General features: G+C 38.3%; 2 protein-coding genes across 3 annotated transcripts in view; one reads left to right on the forward strand and one right to left on the reverse strand.

The window, feature by feature from the left end:
* The window catches only part of LOC140940462 (4-aminobutyrate aminotransferase, mitochondrial-like), a 103,821-nt gene extending 99,841 nt beyond the window's left edge, over positions 1–3,980 (reverse strand). The window contains exon 1 of the mRNA XM_073389438.1: positions 3,873–3,980. Within this exon, the coding sequence (XP_073245539.1) occupies positions 3,873–3,942 (70 nt within the window). The 5' untranslated portion in view covers positions 3,943–3,980. The remainder of the gene's footprint in view (positions 1–3,872) is intronic.
* Positions 3,981–10,781: 6,801 nt separating this feature from the next.
* Positions 10,782–20,259, forward strand: part of LOC140941495 (thioredoxin domain-containing protein 11-like) — a 58,326-nt gene continuing 48,848 nt past the window's right edge. For both annotated transcript variants that reach the window (XM_073390497.1, XM_073390498.1), the window contains exons 1-4: positions 10,782–10,966; positions 14,552–14,765; positions 18,560–18,697; positions 19,963–20,046. In XM_073390497.1, coding sequence (XP_073246598.1) covers positions 10,854–10,966; positions 14,552–14,765; positions 18,560–18,697; positions 19,963–20,046 — 549 coding nt within the window. In that variant the 5' untranslated portion in view covers positions 10,782–10,853. The remainder of the gene's footprint in view (positions 10,967–14,551; positions 14,766–18,559; positions 18,698–19,962; positions 20,047–20,259) is intronic.

Here is a 20,259-nt window from a genome sequence, read left to right on the forward strand (position 1 = left end):
ACAAAAGTCTCATAAAGGCTTAAACAGGCACTAGCATTACCATGAAATTTCTGTTTTTATTCAACAAGGTAACATTTCATTTCAAAATGATCAGTTTCCAAAAAAAATGTGAGATTGGGAGTCTTGTCATGGGGCCGTGGGAAAAGTTACAGAATTGTGAGACTCATCAAGCTAGAATCGTGAGAGTTGGCAGTTCTCTTATACACCCAAAGAAATGTGCCCTGATTAAACCTTACTGTTTCCTCGCTACAAATCTGGTGCTTCAAAATTACTTCACCAGGGGCGTAGCTACGTGTGACCATTTCAACAAGTACGCACATGGGTCCAATGGTTTTAAAACCTTCATACAAAATAACATTTTTGCTTTCCTTTAATGAACATAATTGACAGTTTAATACAGGCTTGTTTCCAATATTATAATGTGATATCAAAAAAAGCTTTTAAAACATTCTTCTTTGATCTGAGCTGGTACAAGAATGGTCCAAGAATGTTTACCAGCACAAGGCGACGCTCCTTTTTTGTGCAGAAATTTGGAGCCAGTAAAGCATTGTTTGGAAGAATTGCGGCATGTGCATGTTTGTGTAAATTTTCCGCATGCTTAGTTCTTTGTTGACTTTTTGAGTTTTTCCCTTATTTTCGATTATGAGCACGGGAAAGGAACAAACATTATTGATAGTCACCATGCATTTATCTATTTTCAGTATTGTTCTGAATATCTAAGTTTGTACATCTGTTTGCTAGGAGTAAATTTCCTGTAAAATTATTGTTGATACTGCGACACAGGTGCACCGAATAGTTTGCTTCAGCTTACATGGATTATCGTTGGTAGGGCTTTCTTAAAGTTGCTTGAGAGTTCCTAAAAATATTCCCGTTTATTCTCAAAATGTTGCTCAAAACTTGCTAAAAAAGAGTCAAAAGTTGCTTTTTCTAACAAAGGTTTCTCAAAAAAACAAAACCTTCTTTTTTGTTGCTCTCTTTCTTTAGTCTGATACAAAAATATATCTGCAAATTGTACAAGAAAAGTGAGAATTCTAACCATTTTTGTGCAATTTTGCGGTATAATTAGCATTGCTAGATAACTCTGTCCACAATCAGGAGCCCACAAACCACAATTAAAACCAAAAAATGTATCAGTAAAGACTACACATCAATATTAATATTAATCTGGTAAAATTTCTAGTAATGAGCCATTAAAACTGTTGAATGACCTTTTTCACCTGAGACAGTTGAGTGTGAATCGTCGTCCGCCATCTTGAATTTTGTTCAAAAAAACCTCTGACCTAGTAGCAGCCCAGCTGCATTTTATCTTGTGCCCATGATCTGCCCCAGGGGTGAGGTTCTGGCTCCTTTTTCATACGAAATTCATAAATTTTCTACTAAAACACTGTGAAACATGGAAGCTGTGAGACCAATTTAAGCTGTTGGCCAGAACCTCTTTAGAACCTCTAATTTGATAGGTTCTTGTTGGCCCGATTAGCTCTATTGTTTCAGAGTTGGGGTTTATTGTTAGTTTTGTTTGGGTTAGGGCTATCTATTGTTTTCTAACAATCCTGTGAACCATTCTTAGAGCTTAACTTCGGCCTACCCAATTTAAACACTAGATTAAGCTGCTCAGATATCCCAGAATTAGTAGAAAACTAGAGAAATTGCTCAGAAATTATGCAAAAAGTTGCTTGAAACGAAAAAAGTTGCTTGAAATACTAGCAGTTGCCAAAAAGTTGCCAAGCAACTTGTGGAAGCCCTAATCATCACCATGGTTTAGTCCATGATTTTCCAGTTGGGTGACATTAAAGTAGTCTTTTCCACTTCCCAATACGGAGAGAGAGAAAAACTAAAAATATGAAAAGCTTTTGAATGGGAAAACTTTCCACATAAATCTTAAAAGGAATGATAATCAGTAAGGGTCTATTCTTTTTCGATTTTCATGAATACGCAATATACTGTGGAATCACCTGAAGGCAAACAAATCAAGAAGGTTTCGACTTCATTACATTCCACTACTCAAACTGTTGTATTTTACCTGTAAAAACAATGCAACATAACAGCAAGACAGACAGGATCAAATATGCACAATACAAAGTTGAGTCATGACACTACAAAACTTTAATGGCTTTTGCTTATAAACAGAAAATCTTTAAAAAAGTCCTACAAATTTCTCAAGTACGCACATTCATCTCTCCTGTCATCGGACCAAAATGTCAAGTAAACTGAACAAGATGGAGTGGAAATGAGAACAAAATTGCTGAGGGGGAGTCGGGAACAGATGAAGCCACAAATTAAAAAGCCTATCAAAAAGTTGTTATCAGAAGCAGAGTCTTTGTACTTGGAAGGCACATTGTCCCAACTTCTTTTGCCCTCCATTAATATTGTCTGAAATCAATTCCAGTTGAGCAATAAAATGAAATTTTCCTTGACTTTTACAGGAAAGAGCTTAGACAACTTTTACTTTAAATATAAATGTCAATGTGACGTAGTTTTGTTAGTCCACATGTAGACTAATGCCTATATAAAGTTGAGCTCAAATTGTTCACGAGCATGAAGTGCGAGCAATAGACTTTTTATCTTTTCTCTGGCAAAAGCGAGTAGGAGAGCTGGAGCTCGACTTGTTTCTCCTACAAAAAATTGCATCAAGTGACGTCATTTTGGGAGGAACTATTTGCATCCCTGTCATGTGTGTTGTCGCATGCTGTCAGAGTATGTCAAAACAAGTCCGATCCATGAATCGCAGACGGGACATCGATTTCTTTATATTAACTTCTTGGATTTTGACCAATTTACTGTAGATTCAAGAGAGGTTATTTATTATGGAAAATAACCAAAAAAAGATTAATGCTATAATTTTCTCATTCTTCACGTTACATTTGGCATTGTAAATTCATCATGTTGTCGCATAAACTCATCATTTCGCTCATGCATTCAGTTAGTTTTTTTGCACTATAAAGCTAAGGTCCCCTAAAAATAACGAAAGCCAGCAATAAGCCAAGATCACTTGTTGTTGACGTTCCCGAGCATCTTTGTAGTGTGCTTTCTGTAACACATACGTGATCGCATCCTTGATAGAATGCATTTGCACTGTCATTTGCACTCGGTTTTGTATTTGAATACAGACAATAAGACGAAATTGTAATACAACCGGCAAAAATTTGGATCAAAACAGTTCGAGTCACATTTCATGTGGTGTGATCAGGTTTGATTGACAGCGTATCAGTAAAACCATTCATGATTGTGCTTTAGAGTTACTGAGATATTTTGCTGAAGGTGCTCATCATGGTTATTTAAAGTTTGCCTAAAAGGATTAATAAGTGTGTCAGTCTGTTAGTGAGTTGAGAAAGTTCTTTGAGATGGGGCCAAGATAGACCCTATCATGTAATGGTCAATGAAAGTTGACCAGAGCACAGTAACACCTACTTCTATTTATTCCATAATTCCCCTAAAAATAAAAACCTATAAAATGGCAATGATGGCCCGCGTGGGGTATACACAAAGAAACATTCAACTGACGTAGGGCAAGCCGTTTCTCTTTAAATTTCTTTCCAATTTTTGGAAACAATCCCTTTTCAGTTCGTACGCAGCTCTTAAAAACCTCCTTTTTTCCCCACACAAATCATGCATGTCAAGGATTGTTGCGCAACAGCACAACATATATTCCATGCTTTTTTATACATTTGTAATGTATTCATGTAGTTTTCAGACCAATTCTCAGCATTGCTTATCGTCTTTACCTATAAAAAGGTCTATTAGTCCGCAGTCAGAGCATTTTCGAGTCGACTGCTCTTCAATTCGACCACAACTACCCACGAATTACTCCCTTACTGAATGCACTTATTTAACTTTCGCGCTGGAAACTTAATTAACCAAAACATGCCACTTACCACCGGTTAGCAATTTTGAGGACTGTAGCAGACTCAAAACACGCCTACTTCTTGTTCTCAAGAGAGCCATTCCCAGGTCGATGGAAAACTCAGAAATCCTAGCAGTGATCAGTGCCCGGGGATCAGTGAAATAATAATTTTTGCCAAGTTACATGGCTTACACACAGAGATCACGTGTCAGATTAGGCGTTGCGTGACGAGTGGTGGTAAAGTAAATCCCTATCCCCAAAATTAGACTTTTAGAAGACAAAGTTTAAGCATATGGAATCTGTTTAAGCATTTCACAACAATGCTTATATCGTTCACCTGCCAGTCTGCAAGTCTGTGGTCGAGATATAGAAAAGATTCCTATAAAGAAGCTTCTTTTCGAGCCCGCTCCCCACCCTATTGAAAAAGTCCTGTCCCGCGAGAGCGGGGGGAAATTCGAGCCCACACGAAGTTGCGTGCTTCTCTCGTACCGTCCTCTTAGCGCCAAATGATCGTCCCATGTAACGGAATTCGTCTTCCAGAATCGGAGAAAATTTTGCTCATGGAATCCAGAATCCGGAATGTAACTCTCCAAGTTCTACTGATAAATACTAGAATCCAATACCTTGGATCCGGAATCCACAGCGTGGAATTTAGGATCCAAAACCGTCCTGGATCCCTCACATGGGGCGAAAATGACCTTGAGCGTTTCCTCAGGATAAATCACACAACTACATAAAATAGACGTTAGGGTCTGCGAGTGATGATGGCTACGGATATGATCGTCAACTTTTGCAAATACAAAACTGCGCTGTACAAGATATTTATTAACGAACAATTAGGGTTGTGTGCAGTTTCATTTAAGTATTGTTCTGTATTTTTAAGACTCTGAGTGGTCGCTTTCGAGAGCTTAAAAACAAAGGAAAAGATCAGTTGGGCTAAAAGCGGTCGCGGTCCAACCTCGTTCCCAGGGTTCTCTCCTACCCGCCCTACGGAGAGAACGGAGCGAACGAGGTTGGTCGCGGTCTCCTGCTAGTACAAGAGTGGTCGCTGCTTCAACTGTTTTTGGAAAATCAACTCCGTTATCCATTGTAGACATTGATCAAACGGATAGCGCTGTCCACTCTGTTTAAACAGATTGTAGAGAGCGATGGCCAGCATAAACTAGCTGGCCTGCTGCCCACGCGAAACGACAATGAGAGATATACCTTTAGGAATAGGCGTATGTTTTCAATCCCACGTGTAAAAACAAAGAGGTTTAGAAGTTCAAGGCACTATGCAGGTAAGCGACAATTGCAAATAGAACTTTTATACTAGATTTGATGTAATTTTATCATTACATAATAATTTTTTTATTGATAAAGTTAGGAATTTTTATAAGGTTAAATTTTTATCAATTATGTACATAACACAAGCAATTCAGCTTATAGCTGCTAGTTGTGATTTTGAATGAGCCTTTTATCCAGGGGCACCCAACGGCAATTTTCGGAACGGAAGACGATTTGAGATCTAGAATTTTCGGAACATTTGTTGTAAAATTTCTTGTTTGCCTGCCTCTCCTAGGATTTTCGAACATCTACAAAATTGTATAATCACCCATTTTTAACGGATTTTTACCCTAAAAAAGGCCACCTAGAATTTTCGGGAGCCTTTTCTTGACTGAAATTTTCGAAAAGGTAAGTTTTGATCCCTATAATTTTCGGATCTATCTATCTATCTATCTATCTATCTATCTATCTATCTATCTATCTATCTATCTATCTATCTATCTATCTATCTATCTATCTATATATATCTATCTATCTTAACGCTCAACTGGTTTTCATCGTACCTATCAAATAGGCAACAGCAGTGTGTAGTAGAGGGCTGTGTATCTAAGCCCCAGTTGATAAGTTGTGGTGTTCCACAGGGTTCAATTTTAGGCCCTTTGTTGTTTTTAATTTATATTAATGATCTCCCTGGATGTCTTCTCCATACCAAAGCACACATGTATGCCGATGATACCACGATATATGCGTCCTCTGTATCCACTGCTGAACTATATGCCAAGGTAAATAATGACCTAACTCGCGTTAGGGACTGGCTTCTTGCAAATAAGTTAAGCTTAAATGTCACTAAAACGGAGTATATGTTCTTAACAACTACCTTCAAATTATCTAACTTAGGAAGAGACTTTCCAATTAAGATTGGCAACAATCATGTTAAACGAGTCCAAACAACAAAATATTTAGGAATTCACTTAGATGAAATCTTAAATGGAACGAGCATGTTGACAAACTTTGTTCAAAAGTCAATCGATCCATCAGTGGTCTAAAACAGGCACGTGATTATGTACCATTAGATGTTCTAAATACTATTTACAAATCTCTTATCCAGCCTGTGTTCGACTACTGCGACGTTGTTTGGGACAATTTAGACCAGGGACTTGCCACTAGGATCCAGAAATTACAAAATCGTGCTGCACGCATAATAACCTTTCAAGGTTATGACGTTCGTTCAGCACAAATACGAAAACAACTAAACTGGGAAGAGCTTGCCTCGAGGCGTCAAAGGCACTTAAGTCTATTAATGTATGATACAGTGAATGGAAATATACCTAGTTACTTAAGCGATCTTTTCTCGAATGTCTGTGAGAACAACCCTTATAAGTCTATGCTAAGAAATGCGGAATATAATGTTGTACTGGACCACGTTCCAAAAACAGAATATTATAAGGGGTCTTTCTCATACAGAGGAGGAATGCTGTGGAATTCTTTACCAAATCACATAAAAGCGTCCGAATCTAAAGCTATCTTTAAAAGAAAACTGGCTAGTAGGCAGGCAAACTGTTGACTACATTTTACTATATTTTATTATTTGTACATATTTTTAGTGTAGTTGTACAGTATTTACTTCTGTTTCTATACGGCTTTCATGTAAAGAGGTTATGTAACTTATGAAATTACCGTATTCAAATAAAAGTGAATCAATCAATCAATCTATCTATCTATCTATCTATCTATCTATCTATCTATCTATCTATCTATCTATCTATCACCTTTTGATCGATTTTCAGCAATTGTTAAGCCAAGATGCTCTATCAAAGAGGGACTTTTTCTTCCGAGCAGCCCACGAAGTACAGAATTCATCAAAATCCAGATCGAGCCTTTGAGGAGAGTTTATTCTCCAGGCCGATAAACTTCACCATCATATTTCTCAGTTCGTTGCACAAGACCACCTATTGACATTCCAGTCCAAGTAGTGTGCAGGATGTTTATCAGACGCTTTATCAGATGAGCCTCTAACCCTGGTCAAAACTCTTTGGACACCAACGCAACAGCTCGTCAAATTTAGGCATCTTCCCTCCCCTCTTCCCGCTGATGCAGTGTTGGCGTTATGCATTCAAGTTTTAATTAAACACAATCAACACTGCTTGGGGGAGAGGGGGGCAGCAGAAATAGCCCTTTATAACAACATCCTTAAGCATTTCTTTTTAAGAGGTAGAAAAGGCTTATTTTAGCAAAGTTCTTCTTTGTGCCTAATTCGCTCAGGTGTCCCAAGACGTTTTGATCAGGGTTGTAATTGAGAGCGAGGCCCTCTTAGACGGGTTAACTATCTACAGAACCGCAAGTTGTGGAATTTCAAGGTGTGTCAAGTACCGAGCCTATGTCTGTTGGTGTACCACAGGGGTCAATTTTAGGGCCACTGTTATTCATCCTTAACCTTAACGATCTCCCACGCTCAGAGTTCGGACTGTTAGCAATGCGGAGCGTATGATTCGTCAACAGTACTCTTAACGCTCCGTAACAGTGCGGAAGTATTGCACAGGACTGTAATTTTGGGACATCTTGTTATATTAGTTCATACCGGTTATATCGCCATTATATTGGAATGCTGATCGTACTGCGTGAAAATTAACTCTGCAAGACATCAACAAGACACCGAAAGAACTCAAAACAGAGCGGGATTGTAGCCATAGACAGCTGTTTCGCCCTCTTTGGGGCTCGTCAGTATGGCGTAACAACACAGAAAACTCTGGTGAAAAATATCCGCGCACTCTGATTTAAGCCCTGACCTAGAACTCTCAACACCCACAGAATCACGCCATACCACGTGTCTTCTGGGGGGCAAAAGTCCAACTGTCAAGTTGATGTCTTGCAGAGAAAATAAAAAATTGGCCAAAACCAACCTATAGAGTCAAGGCCGCTTGCCGGTCGCTTGTGGGAGTTTTACAGGGCCTCATCAGTTCAGTGGTCTTAGCTCCCACGAGTCTCCTGTAAGTTAGTGGTAGAGCATCTGAACTAGTAACCAGCGAGAATAGGAAAAACTGTTTGAATGCAGAGGTCCACGCAAGGCATAAATATGACTGACTGGTTCCTCTTGCCCGATTTCTATTTAAAGAGATGCTGTAGCTAAAGTGCAGTGCTGTCAACTCTCCCGGACAATCCCGGGGACTCCATATTTTGGACTGTATCTCCGGATCTCCAGATTAGAGCTGATATCTCCCGGATAATCGCCAAAATTGCTATTTCTTGTAGACTCGACTTTCCTACCGTAAAATTTCAAATAGTTTGCGTTGTTTGAGCTACCGCGGGAACGTTTGCCCATAAATTCTGGTATGCCACTGTAATGAACGGTTTATGTGCTATATCATCGTCGATCGGAATCAACGAGCATTTTTCCCACAAATGACGTCATACTCATTTGTCATGTGATATGACGTCATCTATCATTTCTTTTGGGGTTGAACACAGGTAGCCCAAGCTCGCAATATGAGCATCGGCGAACATCAGCATTGTTGCGTAACTTTCGAAATATAAGGATTTGTATGGGAAAAAGCCTATCATTTCTGTAACCTACGAAAATAAAAGGATTTAGAAAAAAAAACAGCTTACCTTACTTAAAATGTGTGTTACGTCTCTCCTGTGTGGTCCACGGGCCGATTTATCGCCGTTTTATGGGTTTTTATGTAAACGGTTTTCTCTCTATATAAAGGTTTACAGAGAGATACCATCAGCAACTAACCTTCTTGTTGAATGTCCTCGTACTTCTAAGTTTTATTTGTTGCCTAAGATACACAAACCTGGCAACCATGGGCGGCCAATATTTTCCGCTTGCTCATGTCCTACCGAGAAATTAGCTTTGTGTCTCGACAAGGTAACAGCTCCCTTCGTTCGCGGCCTGGGGAGTTACGTGAAAGACGCCACCCACATGCTAAACATACTAGACTCTTTTCGTTTCAGCACTGACGGGGGGCAGCGTTTGGTGTTCACAATGGATATCAAATCACTGTATACAGTCATTCCCCAATGATGAAGGTCTGGTGTCGCTGAAATATTTCCTAGACAAGAGGGAGGTCAAAGATCCACCAACTGATACTCTTGTTCGCATGGCTGAGTTGGTGACCCTCCGCACTTTTCAGTTTAATGGCGAATATTACACGCAAGTAGGCAGCGTGGCAATGGGTAGCAGATTAGGGCCAAACTACGCACGTCTCTTTGTTGGCTATGCCGAAGAGAGGATGCTAGCCGAGTACACCGTGACTGGTAGGAAACCTGATTTGTATAAGAGATATATGGACAACGTAGCGGGCGTAGCCTCGGGCAGTGAACAAGATCCAGTGGGGATTCCGCGTTCGCCCCGCTTGGCTCATAAAGCGCCTGTCATGCAGGCTAAAGTACCATCCTAAGCTTGTCTATAATTGGTCTATCTCATCTGACAAACTCCCGTTCCTAGACATTTGTATGACACCCCGTGACGACCGCATATTGACATCTATTAATTATAAAGACACTAACAGCCATTCATATCTGAACTTCGGGTCGTCACATCCATCCAAGTGTAAATCGTCCATACCATATAATCAGTTTCTACGGCTGCGAAAGATCTGCAGTGAGGACGACGTTTTTCAAAATGAGGGCACAACCATGGAGGCTTTTTTTGCTGCACGAGGCTACCCCCATGACTTAATTACAAGAGCACGTCTCCGAGCGGAAGAAAAACAGAGACCACCTTCCCACTTTTAACACACACAAACGCTACGCAGGAACCCCCCCGGGGGGTACTGCCATATATGGGCTATATAGGTATGTGCCGCTGTGAAGGGTATGGTCTTCAAGCAGTTTACTCTGGGATAGGGTATATAAATCAGAGAGTTTGGGTCTAGAAGAGGGTATCATTTTTCAATTGAGTACCGAAGTGTGACGTCATAGAAAATGAAGTTTGTGAAGTTATGGGATTTGTTAAGATATTCTGAAAGAACAACGTCCAAGACGCCTACTCGCCAAAAATTAGCAATTTGGGGCAGATTGTCTCTAACATATTAGCCCAGTTATGCTCCGATGACTCTATACAAATCCTTCTAAATCTTATTTGGTTCCTAATCTTATGAACCAAGCCAAGTATGGAATCGTCACAGCATAGCTGGGCTAATATCTCAGAGACAATTTGCCCCGAATTGCTAATTTTTGGCCAGTAGGCGTCTTGGACGTTGTTCTTTCAGAATATCTTAACAAATCCCATAATTTCACAAATTTCATTTTTATGACGTCATCACTTCGGTACTCTATTGGCTGAAGATTTTAGTCTAGACTAGGGAAACTGGGAATTGCCACTCAAGAATATAAAAGAATCAAATCGGTTTTGTTATGCCTGGACTGTGCTAGTGACCTCAGTTGTTGCTCGAAAACAGCTACTCTCGGTTAGGGGGGGATTTGGGGAGTTTAGTCTAGTATAGGGTAGCAAAATTCACTTGAACTACAGCTATGGTATAGGCTAAGGGTTCCAGGGTCCCAACAGCAGATCCCCACTCGAAAAGTCCTAAAGTAACCCCCCAGGAGGACCCCCCCCCCTCCCCCTTTATTGGGATCTACTTCTCTCCCGCGGCCGCCATTTTGGAAAGCGAGAAGATCCTGGGGACGAGGTTGCCCGATATCCGTACCCAGTCCTACAGGGTATAATTCAAGATGGCGGTTGTGGACACAGTCAGCATACATGTAGCATGTTTCACATGCTTCAATTGACCTAAAAAGTTTAATGCTTTGCCAATATGAACAACTTTTGGCTATGATTTTCTCCAAATATGTCATCTTTCTCATTTTTACAGTGGTTCTTCTGTCTTTTTCCGGATCTACATGGTTCACCGACAGGTAAGACTCAAGTTAGCAAGTATAAGTAATGAGGTAGATGAGCTTTTAAAGAACGACGTGTCTAGATACCCGGCAGCAGCCTGGAACTGTTTTCAAAAAACTAGATACCCGGCAGTCAGAAATTTTGACCAGTTTTCTCGAAATAGCTCGTTCAATTCCTCTAAGAACATAAGATATTTGTTTGGAAATCTCAACCAAATATAAATATTGCCTTGGTATTAAGTAAGTAATTAAGTAAGTAAGAGCTTTATTAATGAGTCAATGTATTTAGTTTTCACAACTAATTGGGGACACAAAAATAAAAATTACAAATAAGAAATAATAATAATGTATATACAATTAAAATATGTGGCATGTATAAATTGTATAATAAAACAATAGTTATATACAAGGTAGTCTCTAAGAATTACAAAGGTTGCAGCAGCTATTGTTGTCGTTTAAGAGTGACGTTAGGTCTCTTTTCCTAATGTTACAAGTAGAAGCGACTGTCGAGCTTGGGCATAGAGTTTCTAGTTTTTTGCAAGCAGTTCCCGGCTGCCGGGTATCTAGACACGAGCTTTAAGGAATAGTGCATAGATTTAGCCAGGGCTGAAAATCAAACAATAAACTTTAGGGCACGTTCATGTAACTTTTGAGGGAAAGGGTAAGTGATTTTATAGAAACAATTTGCAAACTGTCCAAGAGTAAAACAAATCTTGCATCGATTTAATAGTCCTTATATGTGCTTGACTAGTAGTCAAGTATATCATTCTGATTGCAGCACAGTTGGCCCAAACTCTGTGGGAGTTCTTTGGGACTTTGAATTTTTAAGAGAATGTATGAAAACAAACAAAATACATCCTAAATTCCATTTTTTGACAAAATTAGAAATAAAAATTACTCACTCTGTGTTTTTGTGTTGTTTTTTTTTTTTCTGTCTCTTCACTTCTCAGTAGAGCCATTTGGAGGCCATTTTATTGACATTAATTTTAAGATTTTGAGTTGTATTAACGAGAAGAAATAAGGGAAGGCTGTGGAGTGTGAAGCCAACCGTTCCAGCTCAAAGCTCCATAAATCCCTTAAAAATGGTCCAAACTCACCAAAATTGCAGTCAAAGGATTGTCGATAATCTGTCTTTCCCTTCTATGCTTGTGGAGTCTCAGATTTCACCAAAACTGCTTGCAAAGTGCTTGGTTTCATAATTTTTCCATCAGAGTTTTCTTTCTTCCGATGTGTATGACCGGGCTACTTGACGTGATGTAATCAATGGTCACTCAAAGCTTACATCACAGCGACAATTTGCCCCGTCCAGGAGTGGGCACAGTGCATCGTGAGTAGCATGGTGGGAGGATCCCTGGGTACATTTGACCGTGACAAAGCATGCCAAAACATCATGCCAGCACCCTGCTATTTACACAGCCGAACAGTCTTCTTCATCTTCTTCTTGGTCTAACTTCACTGCTTTTTAAAAACCCATTCGCTTTCAAAATAAACTTTTCAGTCTTTAAAATGGTTCTTTTCAGATTACCTATCGCTTTTTGTTTTCATTTTATTGCTGCCACAGTTAGTGAGCCTGAAGCGAAAAAATGAGGCAGCTCTCTAATCGGCAAAAAATTACATTTTAGGGGCATTCAATCACTTTTTCTTGCCAGATGCAAGGAATTGTGGTTATCCCCAAATAAAAGATTTAGGATGCACAGTGGACTCACAAGGAATTGTGGTTATGTGCGAATGGAAGATTTAGGAGCGCAGTAGACTCGCAAGGAATTGTGGTTATGCTGAAATGGGAGATTTAGAATGTGCAGTGGATTACCACGTGCTTTCCTCTTACACTGATTTTCAACTGCAATTTGAATAATTTGCAATCTCGTTAAAGTATAGAAACAATAGGTCTAATTAGCAAACAACCAACTTTGCACGTGCTGTGTACTTTTGCTGTTAGCAGACACTTGTCGATTGAGAACCGAAGGCATTCATAATGATTTCATTATAGTTGATGCCTAGGCAGAATGAAAGCAAAGTTTGAAACCTCTGTATATTTGGGTTGGTTTTCGGAAAACAGAACACGCTCAAGACCAGCAAAATAGCATAGCATATGGACAAAAAAATAGACTTACTGTAGTAAGCAGCCGTTTTATATCTTTCCAGTGAGCATATGTTCACAAAATGCAATATTTTATAAATAAATCAGTTATATTATTCACTGTGGCTATATGACCGGCAACCGGTCAAGATTTACAAAACACTAAGTGACCGGCAGTCAGATATTTTGACTATGGTGATAATTTAGGGTTAAGCACCGACGATACTGATTAGGGTTAACAACTGAAAATACCAATTAGGGTTAAGCACTAACCAGGGTTAAGCCCTGAGAAAAGTGATTAGGGTTTCAGTTATCCTCTATTTTGGTTTGGAGTTTTCACCACAATATTTGAATCAAATCACCATCAAGTGCAGTGAAACCATGGTGGTCTTGTGTTTAGAGTGTAGACCCTATACTGCGGGATCAAATCCACTCATATGCGAGTGAATTTTTTTTCTTTTAAAATGGAAGAGACTTACACTTTGACAGCATTTGTTAATCAGATACTAAGTTTCTCCGTCTATTCTGAATCAATGTATAGCTTGTATGATAGTTTGGGCTGGCTGGGATTCTTCGATTTGTCAAAATTGCTAACTTGCCAGTCATTTAGTGTTTTGAAAATCTTGACCAGTTACCGGCCATATAGCCACAGCCTTTATTATTTTCCAAGTAAATTTCCTTCTGTGCCCACATTGTAAGAGGAATCACACAAGCAGCATTAGAGCTACAAGCCCAAAATTTATGTGTCATATTTATCTATATTTGAACGTAACTTCCCTCCAAAATTGTTTAAATTGGTGTTTGATTCATGACAGGGTTACTAAGCCAAGTTAATGTTGTGTTTTCCTTGTCATTTTTCAAACCTATCTTGTAGCACAGATCATAGATCATGAAATAAACACAGTTTTAAAGTCCAGGTTTTCTAAGTTTCGTGGAAATCGCTTGATTTTTGTGCAAACAGAAAGACAATTTGCGAAACACCATAGCTGGAAAATTTGCTCGCATCGGGAAATCAAAACTTTAAAATAAACTTCAGTTATTCAGAAGAATAAGAATAATTGAACTTATACATATCCAAAATTAAGAATTATCCGGCCACTTCTGACATGACATGAGCACATTAGAAAAATTTACTAAAATTGGCTCAAAAATAAGTTGGTGTCACCTTAAACGTACCCAAATTATTATTTTGGTTGCACAGTTGTGATTTTGTTTATTTACTTACATTCTCTCATAGAATTTAAATTTGCATGACCTTCCATAAAGTCTTGGTTACATGTGGTTCAGTCATACCTTGAGTCAGTTCCATTCAGCCAAGAATGCTGCCACAAAATGCCTTAATTTATTAATTTAATTTAATGAACAACATTGAAGCCAAGTTTCAATACCATTATCTTAAACCTTTGCTTCCCATAATTTATATTCTTTGTTTTATATATCCTTTGTTCATATACATGAGTATCAAATTATTTGCTGAAAACAACCAAAGAAAAGTCACATTTTAAAGTCCTTTTTTTGTTTAGCGGTGATGCTCACCTTCCACACCTTCCCAACATGCCCCAGTTATTTCCAAGTGATGGTAAAGTGGTCGAAATTCTTGATGGTTCTATGGAAAGATTTAGAGATAAACTGGTTCTAAATGGAGTCTCTGCAGTGCTGTTTTATGCCCCTTGGTGTGGCCAGTCTTTATATGCTGCTCATGAGTTCAACACAGCAGCAAAAATGCTCCATACAGAGGTAGTAGACAATTTCAAGAAATCAGTACTGAAATTAGTTAATGAGTAATACAAGTAATACAAGATGAAATTTAATTGGACCTTTTTTACTGAATGTTTGTTAATAAAGGGGAACTTTCAAAGCTAAAAGGGTGTATTTGGCAGCCATGTTGTTTTTCTTCATTCCGAGGACAGAGATCATGTAACAGCTCTTCTAACCCTAAAAGCGAAGTGGTTTGCTACCCTAACCTAAAACAATGGAAATAATGATAAACAATGTTGTGTTAATGTTTTCCCCAACCGATGAAAAGACACCTTACGAGCAGGGAGAGAATCGACGGTCATGCTGTTCAGTCGATAGCCCTTCGATGGATAGATTGTAACTTTCTTAAATGTTCCCCGGCATGGACCAAGCGTTAAAGAGTATTAATGGGTTTATTGTCAGCTTTATGTTTGGCTTCAATCAGTTAAAGATTTAATATTCTACATGGAAACCAAAAAAGTCATCTTAAAAACTGTTGATCATCATAGAGAAGGAACATATACCTCTTTTAAACTGGAATCGTCAGCGCTTACCGAGGAAGTCCAGTGGATAGAAGCGTTAGTTTTTAGTTGTAACTGATTCAGAGGGTCCGGGTTTGAATCCCCTTGAAGCAAATTTTTCGTAACCTTTTTTTTTTATTTTTCTTTTTTACTCTCTTTTTTACCTGTGTGGTGCATATAGCTAGTAACATAATGTGGTAAATTGAAAGCAAAGTTTGCAGGAATATAAGAAATGCTGTATGTATCACAGCATCTCTATTGTTATTTTTAGTAATACTGGACACCGTTATCATTACCCAGGTCAATCGTTAAATTTCACATGTGCCTAATTTAATTCGAGAGTGAACTTCTTTGAGATGTGACGTCTGAATCAACTAAATTTGACAGTTTGAAATTAAATACGACTTTGCCGAATCTGCAACTGAAACAGTAAAAAATTCAACTTAGGTTCAACATTTGATTTTGAAGTCGCATTTCACATGTGCCGAATATAATGTATTAATTATAGAAACCCTTATCCATTTTGGATAACAATTTTTTCAAGAGACTGGGAATATTTACAACAAACGAAGTTAAATTCGGCATCATTATATCTGACTTCTGAATCAACTGCCATATTTAATTATTTTCATAGACTAAAAATTAATACAGTCTAATTCTGATAATTCGAACCTTCAAGGAAAATAGAAAGAAGTTTGAGTTATCGGGAGTTCGAGTTATCGAGGGTCCAATTATATAGAAAATTATCTGAAGGGAAATGAAAATTGGTTTGAGATATAGCAGGAGGTTCGAGTTATAGAGGGTTTGAGTCACCGGGAGTCAACTATAAGTGTTAAATTCCACGTTCGAAAGAACGTGCAAAATCGTGAAACATCATGTAAGTTTCAGCTTAGTGGTTTGCACTCTGTTTTAAGTTGTTTTTTTCTTTTCAGTTAGAGCAATTCCTATCTCTTTCTAAATCCATTTTTTTAATTGGCTTGTGCCACGACTTAAGAATCAGCTGATCTCACCTTCTGTTTGACATAATTTGTTTGTCACTGGACAAGATTTGTATATCAAAAAGAGGAATCAGTTTTCATCCACTCATTTCATGAAAAGGAAATGGCATCACTTCTCACTATAATGGACAACCTTGAACCTTAACTTCATTGTATAAATTTGCGGCACCAAAGAAAGACGAAAAAGATAACCTGTTTCGATCAAATTATTTTAAGGTTTAAACTCGAAGCTGTATATAGTGTAAAATAATTATAATTTACTTTTTTACCGGTATCACTTGTAATAATAATAATAATAGTAATAATAATAATGGACTTTATGATGCATTATATTAATTTTATCCTGAAAACCAATTCGTCTTCCTGAAAAATTTTTTTTGAAATCAGAGGTGTTTGAGTCCTTAAGTCCTAATTGTATAACAAGTTATCCACCAACCTTGGACACTCTCTTTTCGTATCGTAGGATTGTTTTATGAACCACTATTAATTTTTATACTTCCCTGGGTATAATATACACTTAACGTCAGATCCTGAGGGAACCAGTTAGCTTTGTTTTCCCTCAAGTCCTGATGTTTCCTGAGATGGAGTTGAGGGAAACATCAGGACTCGAGGGTAAACAAAACTAACTGGTTCCCGAGGGACCTGACGTTAAGTGTTTTGTTATATTTCTAGACTTTCTTTTCAACATACTTCAACAGCAACAAAAGAATACCCTTTAGCAGAGCGAATCAAAATAGTCGACTTGGTACTTATAAGAAAACAATTTAATTCTCAAAACCACTGAATGAATGATTTACAAAGAACTTTCCTTATAATTATTCTCTGCATCTTGTAGATGCTTGTCACTGGTAAGAAAAGTTTGGGAAAAACAAAATATTTTATCATTAAATTTCAGGGACAAACAGCAAATTGCTTTTGCTAGAAACACAGTCAAACCTGTATATGATGGCTCTGTATAAAGCGGTCACCAGGTGTATTGTGGTCACTGGACAACTTCCCCCAAATTTTCAATTGCATTATATTTTCTGCAAAGTTGACCGTATATATCGGTCACCCCATGTATAACAGACACCTTGCCATTTCCCAAGGGTGACCATTGTACACAGGTTTGACTGTATCATTTATTTAGTCGTAACTGTTGAACAGTAGGATGCCTAAAATGTGATTGTGCAATTCCACAATTGGTTTAGGCTCCATTTAATCCTATACCAATAACTGTGGAATATTTTGGGAGGAGCCACCCACAAGCAGTTGACGAGCAATGCTCTTCTACTCCCCAAGATCACGAGATATATTTACAATCATTTGGTAATTCCAGCTAGCTGGAAAGCAATCTGAAAGTAAGAAAATGTAGTGTTACAGTATTCAGGTAATTATTATTATTATACTCAAAGATGGTAACAGGCCATTTCTCGCCATTATATGACTGACAGTCTACTATATTACTGTCAACAAGAGACGAGTCACAATTCCGTATCACATTTCAATAAGGCGTATTTCCATACATCTCACGTACCATGTTCAAGATTATCATGTTACTGCAGAGCAAATGCTATGGCTCAAAATTTGAATTAAATACAGTGTTGTTCATAATCAATTATGTTGTTTCTTGTTTATTTTTGCTGAAACACTGTTTGCAATGGCATATATGTACATCCTGTATCACTGCACTGTATGGATCTTCCATCAGTAATTTCTTTCATTGTAAAATTTACAACACAAAGTTCTTGAGTAGTTCTACTGGGCTTGATAGCAAGCAGTCTTCTTGATGTGTTTTTCATTTCTGGTTCGTAAATTAGATTCAGCTGTGCAAAAGCTGATGAACTGAGAGCAGAGTAAGTGGAGGGTGTGAAGGGAAGAAGTCAGAAAACCTTAGTTCAGCTTTTGCATGGCTGTATATATCTCACTTTACAAACTATGAACGAAAAATACACCAAACACCAGTCTGCGTCTTTAATATTATTGTTGAGGTTCAAATTTTATCTCCCTTTCTTTTAGAGTATTTTAATGTATGATAATGAGTTTAAAACAAAGGGAAATAAATTCAAACAAAGGATAAAATTGAGCCACCACATTATACTAAAAAGGAGTAACAAAAAAAAGCATTGTAGCCTGTTTTGACGGGAACGTCCTTGGCAGCCGAAATTTTTGGGGGGTTTATCATTTCAATTCAAATAAGTATTTCATTTTATCGTATGACATCTCTTTTTTCACAATGTATCATAAGTTCCCATTTATGATGGTGTATACTACAGTGAAAATATGTACTTTGCAGGTCGTATTTATTGCCATTAACTGCTGGGTGGGAACATGCCTCCAAGAGCAAAATATTGATGTGTTTCCAAAATTAGTTGCCATCCACACTCAATTTAATGGAGTGGAATACAAAGGATCATTTAAAGCTGCAAAGATGGTGAGTTTTTAAGACTAACAGGTTCTCACAAACAACTGGTACGGTATCTCTCTGTAGGTTCTAACAAGGAATTTTTTGATGGCAATCAGCTGTGCTAAACGGCTATGATACTTCAAGCACTCCTTTCCCATTCCGCCAGTTGAGGTGAAGACCAAAGGTGTAAATGTTCCATGCTCGATGTCCAGGACTCTTTCTGAGTAGAGACGCTTTTTCTCGTTCTCATGGATACGATAGATTTGTTGTGGCTCTAGGTGCCTATACGATACAGCATTAGGGTGACAGACCCTCACATCGAAGAATGCTAAACGATGTCGCTCCCAGAAACCACGCGCGTGGATATCTAACCTCGCATCCTGAGCTTTGTTAGATCCTCTGTTTAAATGTTCGCCGGAGATGTCTTGAAGTACTGGTTCGATCTCGACATCGCTACACACCATACTCAGAAATTCAGCTTCGAGATCTCTTAGCTCGTTGTGGCGTTGAGTAATAAAACCTCCTAGTTTGCAAATCATTGAGTCATCAACCGTAAAGGCTTCCCCACAAGCACATGTGGAGGGGATATCTTCCACTGGCCAGGCGTAGCGTAGTTTCACAGCATCACGGAATTCCCTTTTATTCAGGTTAAAGCTCAAATCCTGGAGGGGAAGCACTGTAAGCCATGTTGATGATCCCTTTTCTGTCGCCAGATCTAATGCTCGCTGAGTCTTTCTTGGTGCCATCTCCTTAATACGCTCTGCCCTGTGTTCGAGTTCCTTTGATCTTTCACTTCTTACTTCCTGTTGTGCTAGTTTTGTGAGGGAATCTTCAGGTAACTGATGTGACTGAGATACAATTTGTTCAACAAGGGGCCAATAATAATAATAATAATAATAATAATAATAATAATAATAATAATAATAATAATAATAATAATAATAATAATAATAACATTAATAATCGGCGTATGCTTTCCATGAATGCTGTACAATATCAGCATTATTGAACACTCAAATCACTGTGGCAGGATTAAAAGGAGGAGAGAGTTTGTGTTTGCCACAACTCATCAGGTAACCTAATCCACGGCACTGAACGTTTAAGTCAACATTGGAGTATCCTGCGTAACTTCGCTCGCATTTTGTACCATATCATGTGACGTTTACCATTAAAAACAGTTGCAACTATCATGGCGATGTGTGAAAAGTTCAATCTAGTAGTAGTAGTAGTAGTAGTAGTAGTAGTAGTAGTAGTACTAGTAGTATCATAACTAGTATTATTATTTTTGGCAGGTTGACTTTCTTCAGGCTATCATAAGACCATTCATGTACATTGGAACAGTTTCGGAGTTGAATTTGGCGAAGAAGTCCAACCAGGTGATGAAGAAAAAATCTAACTAGCTATTAAACTTCATAATTGAAGATATGACTAGTTGGGTAATAAGGTTTGAGATCAGCTTAGTTCTAACTTGCTACTTTTTACAAGGCGTTAGTAGAAAACCTAACTTTACGCTTACCGGACGTTGCGTACCCAGACGATTTGTACCCAAAATTGAGATGATTCGTACCCAAAGCTAAGGTGATTCGTAC

Source organism: Porites lutea, chromosome 6 (assembly GCF_958299795.1).
Source record: "Porites lutea chromosome 6, jaPorLute2.1, whole genome shotgun sequence".
In the NCBI taxonomy this organism is placed as follows: domain Eukaryota; kingdom Metazoa; phylum Cnidaria; class Anthozoa; order Scleractinia; family Poritidae; genus Porites; species Porites lutea.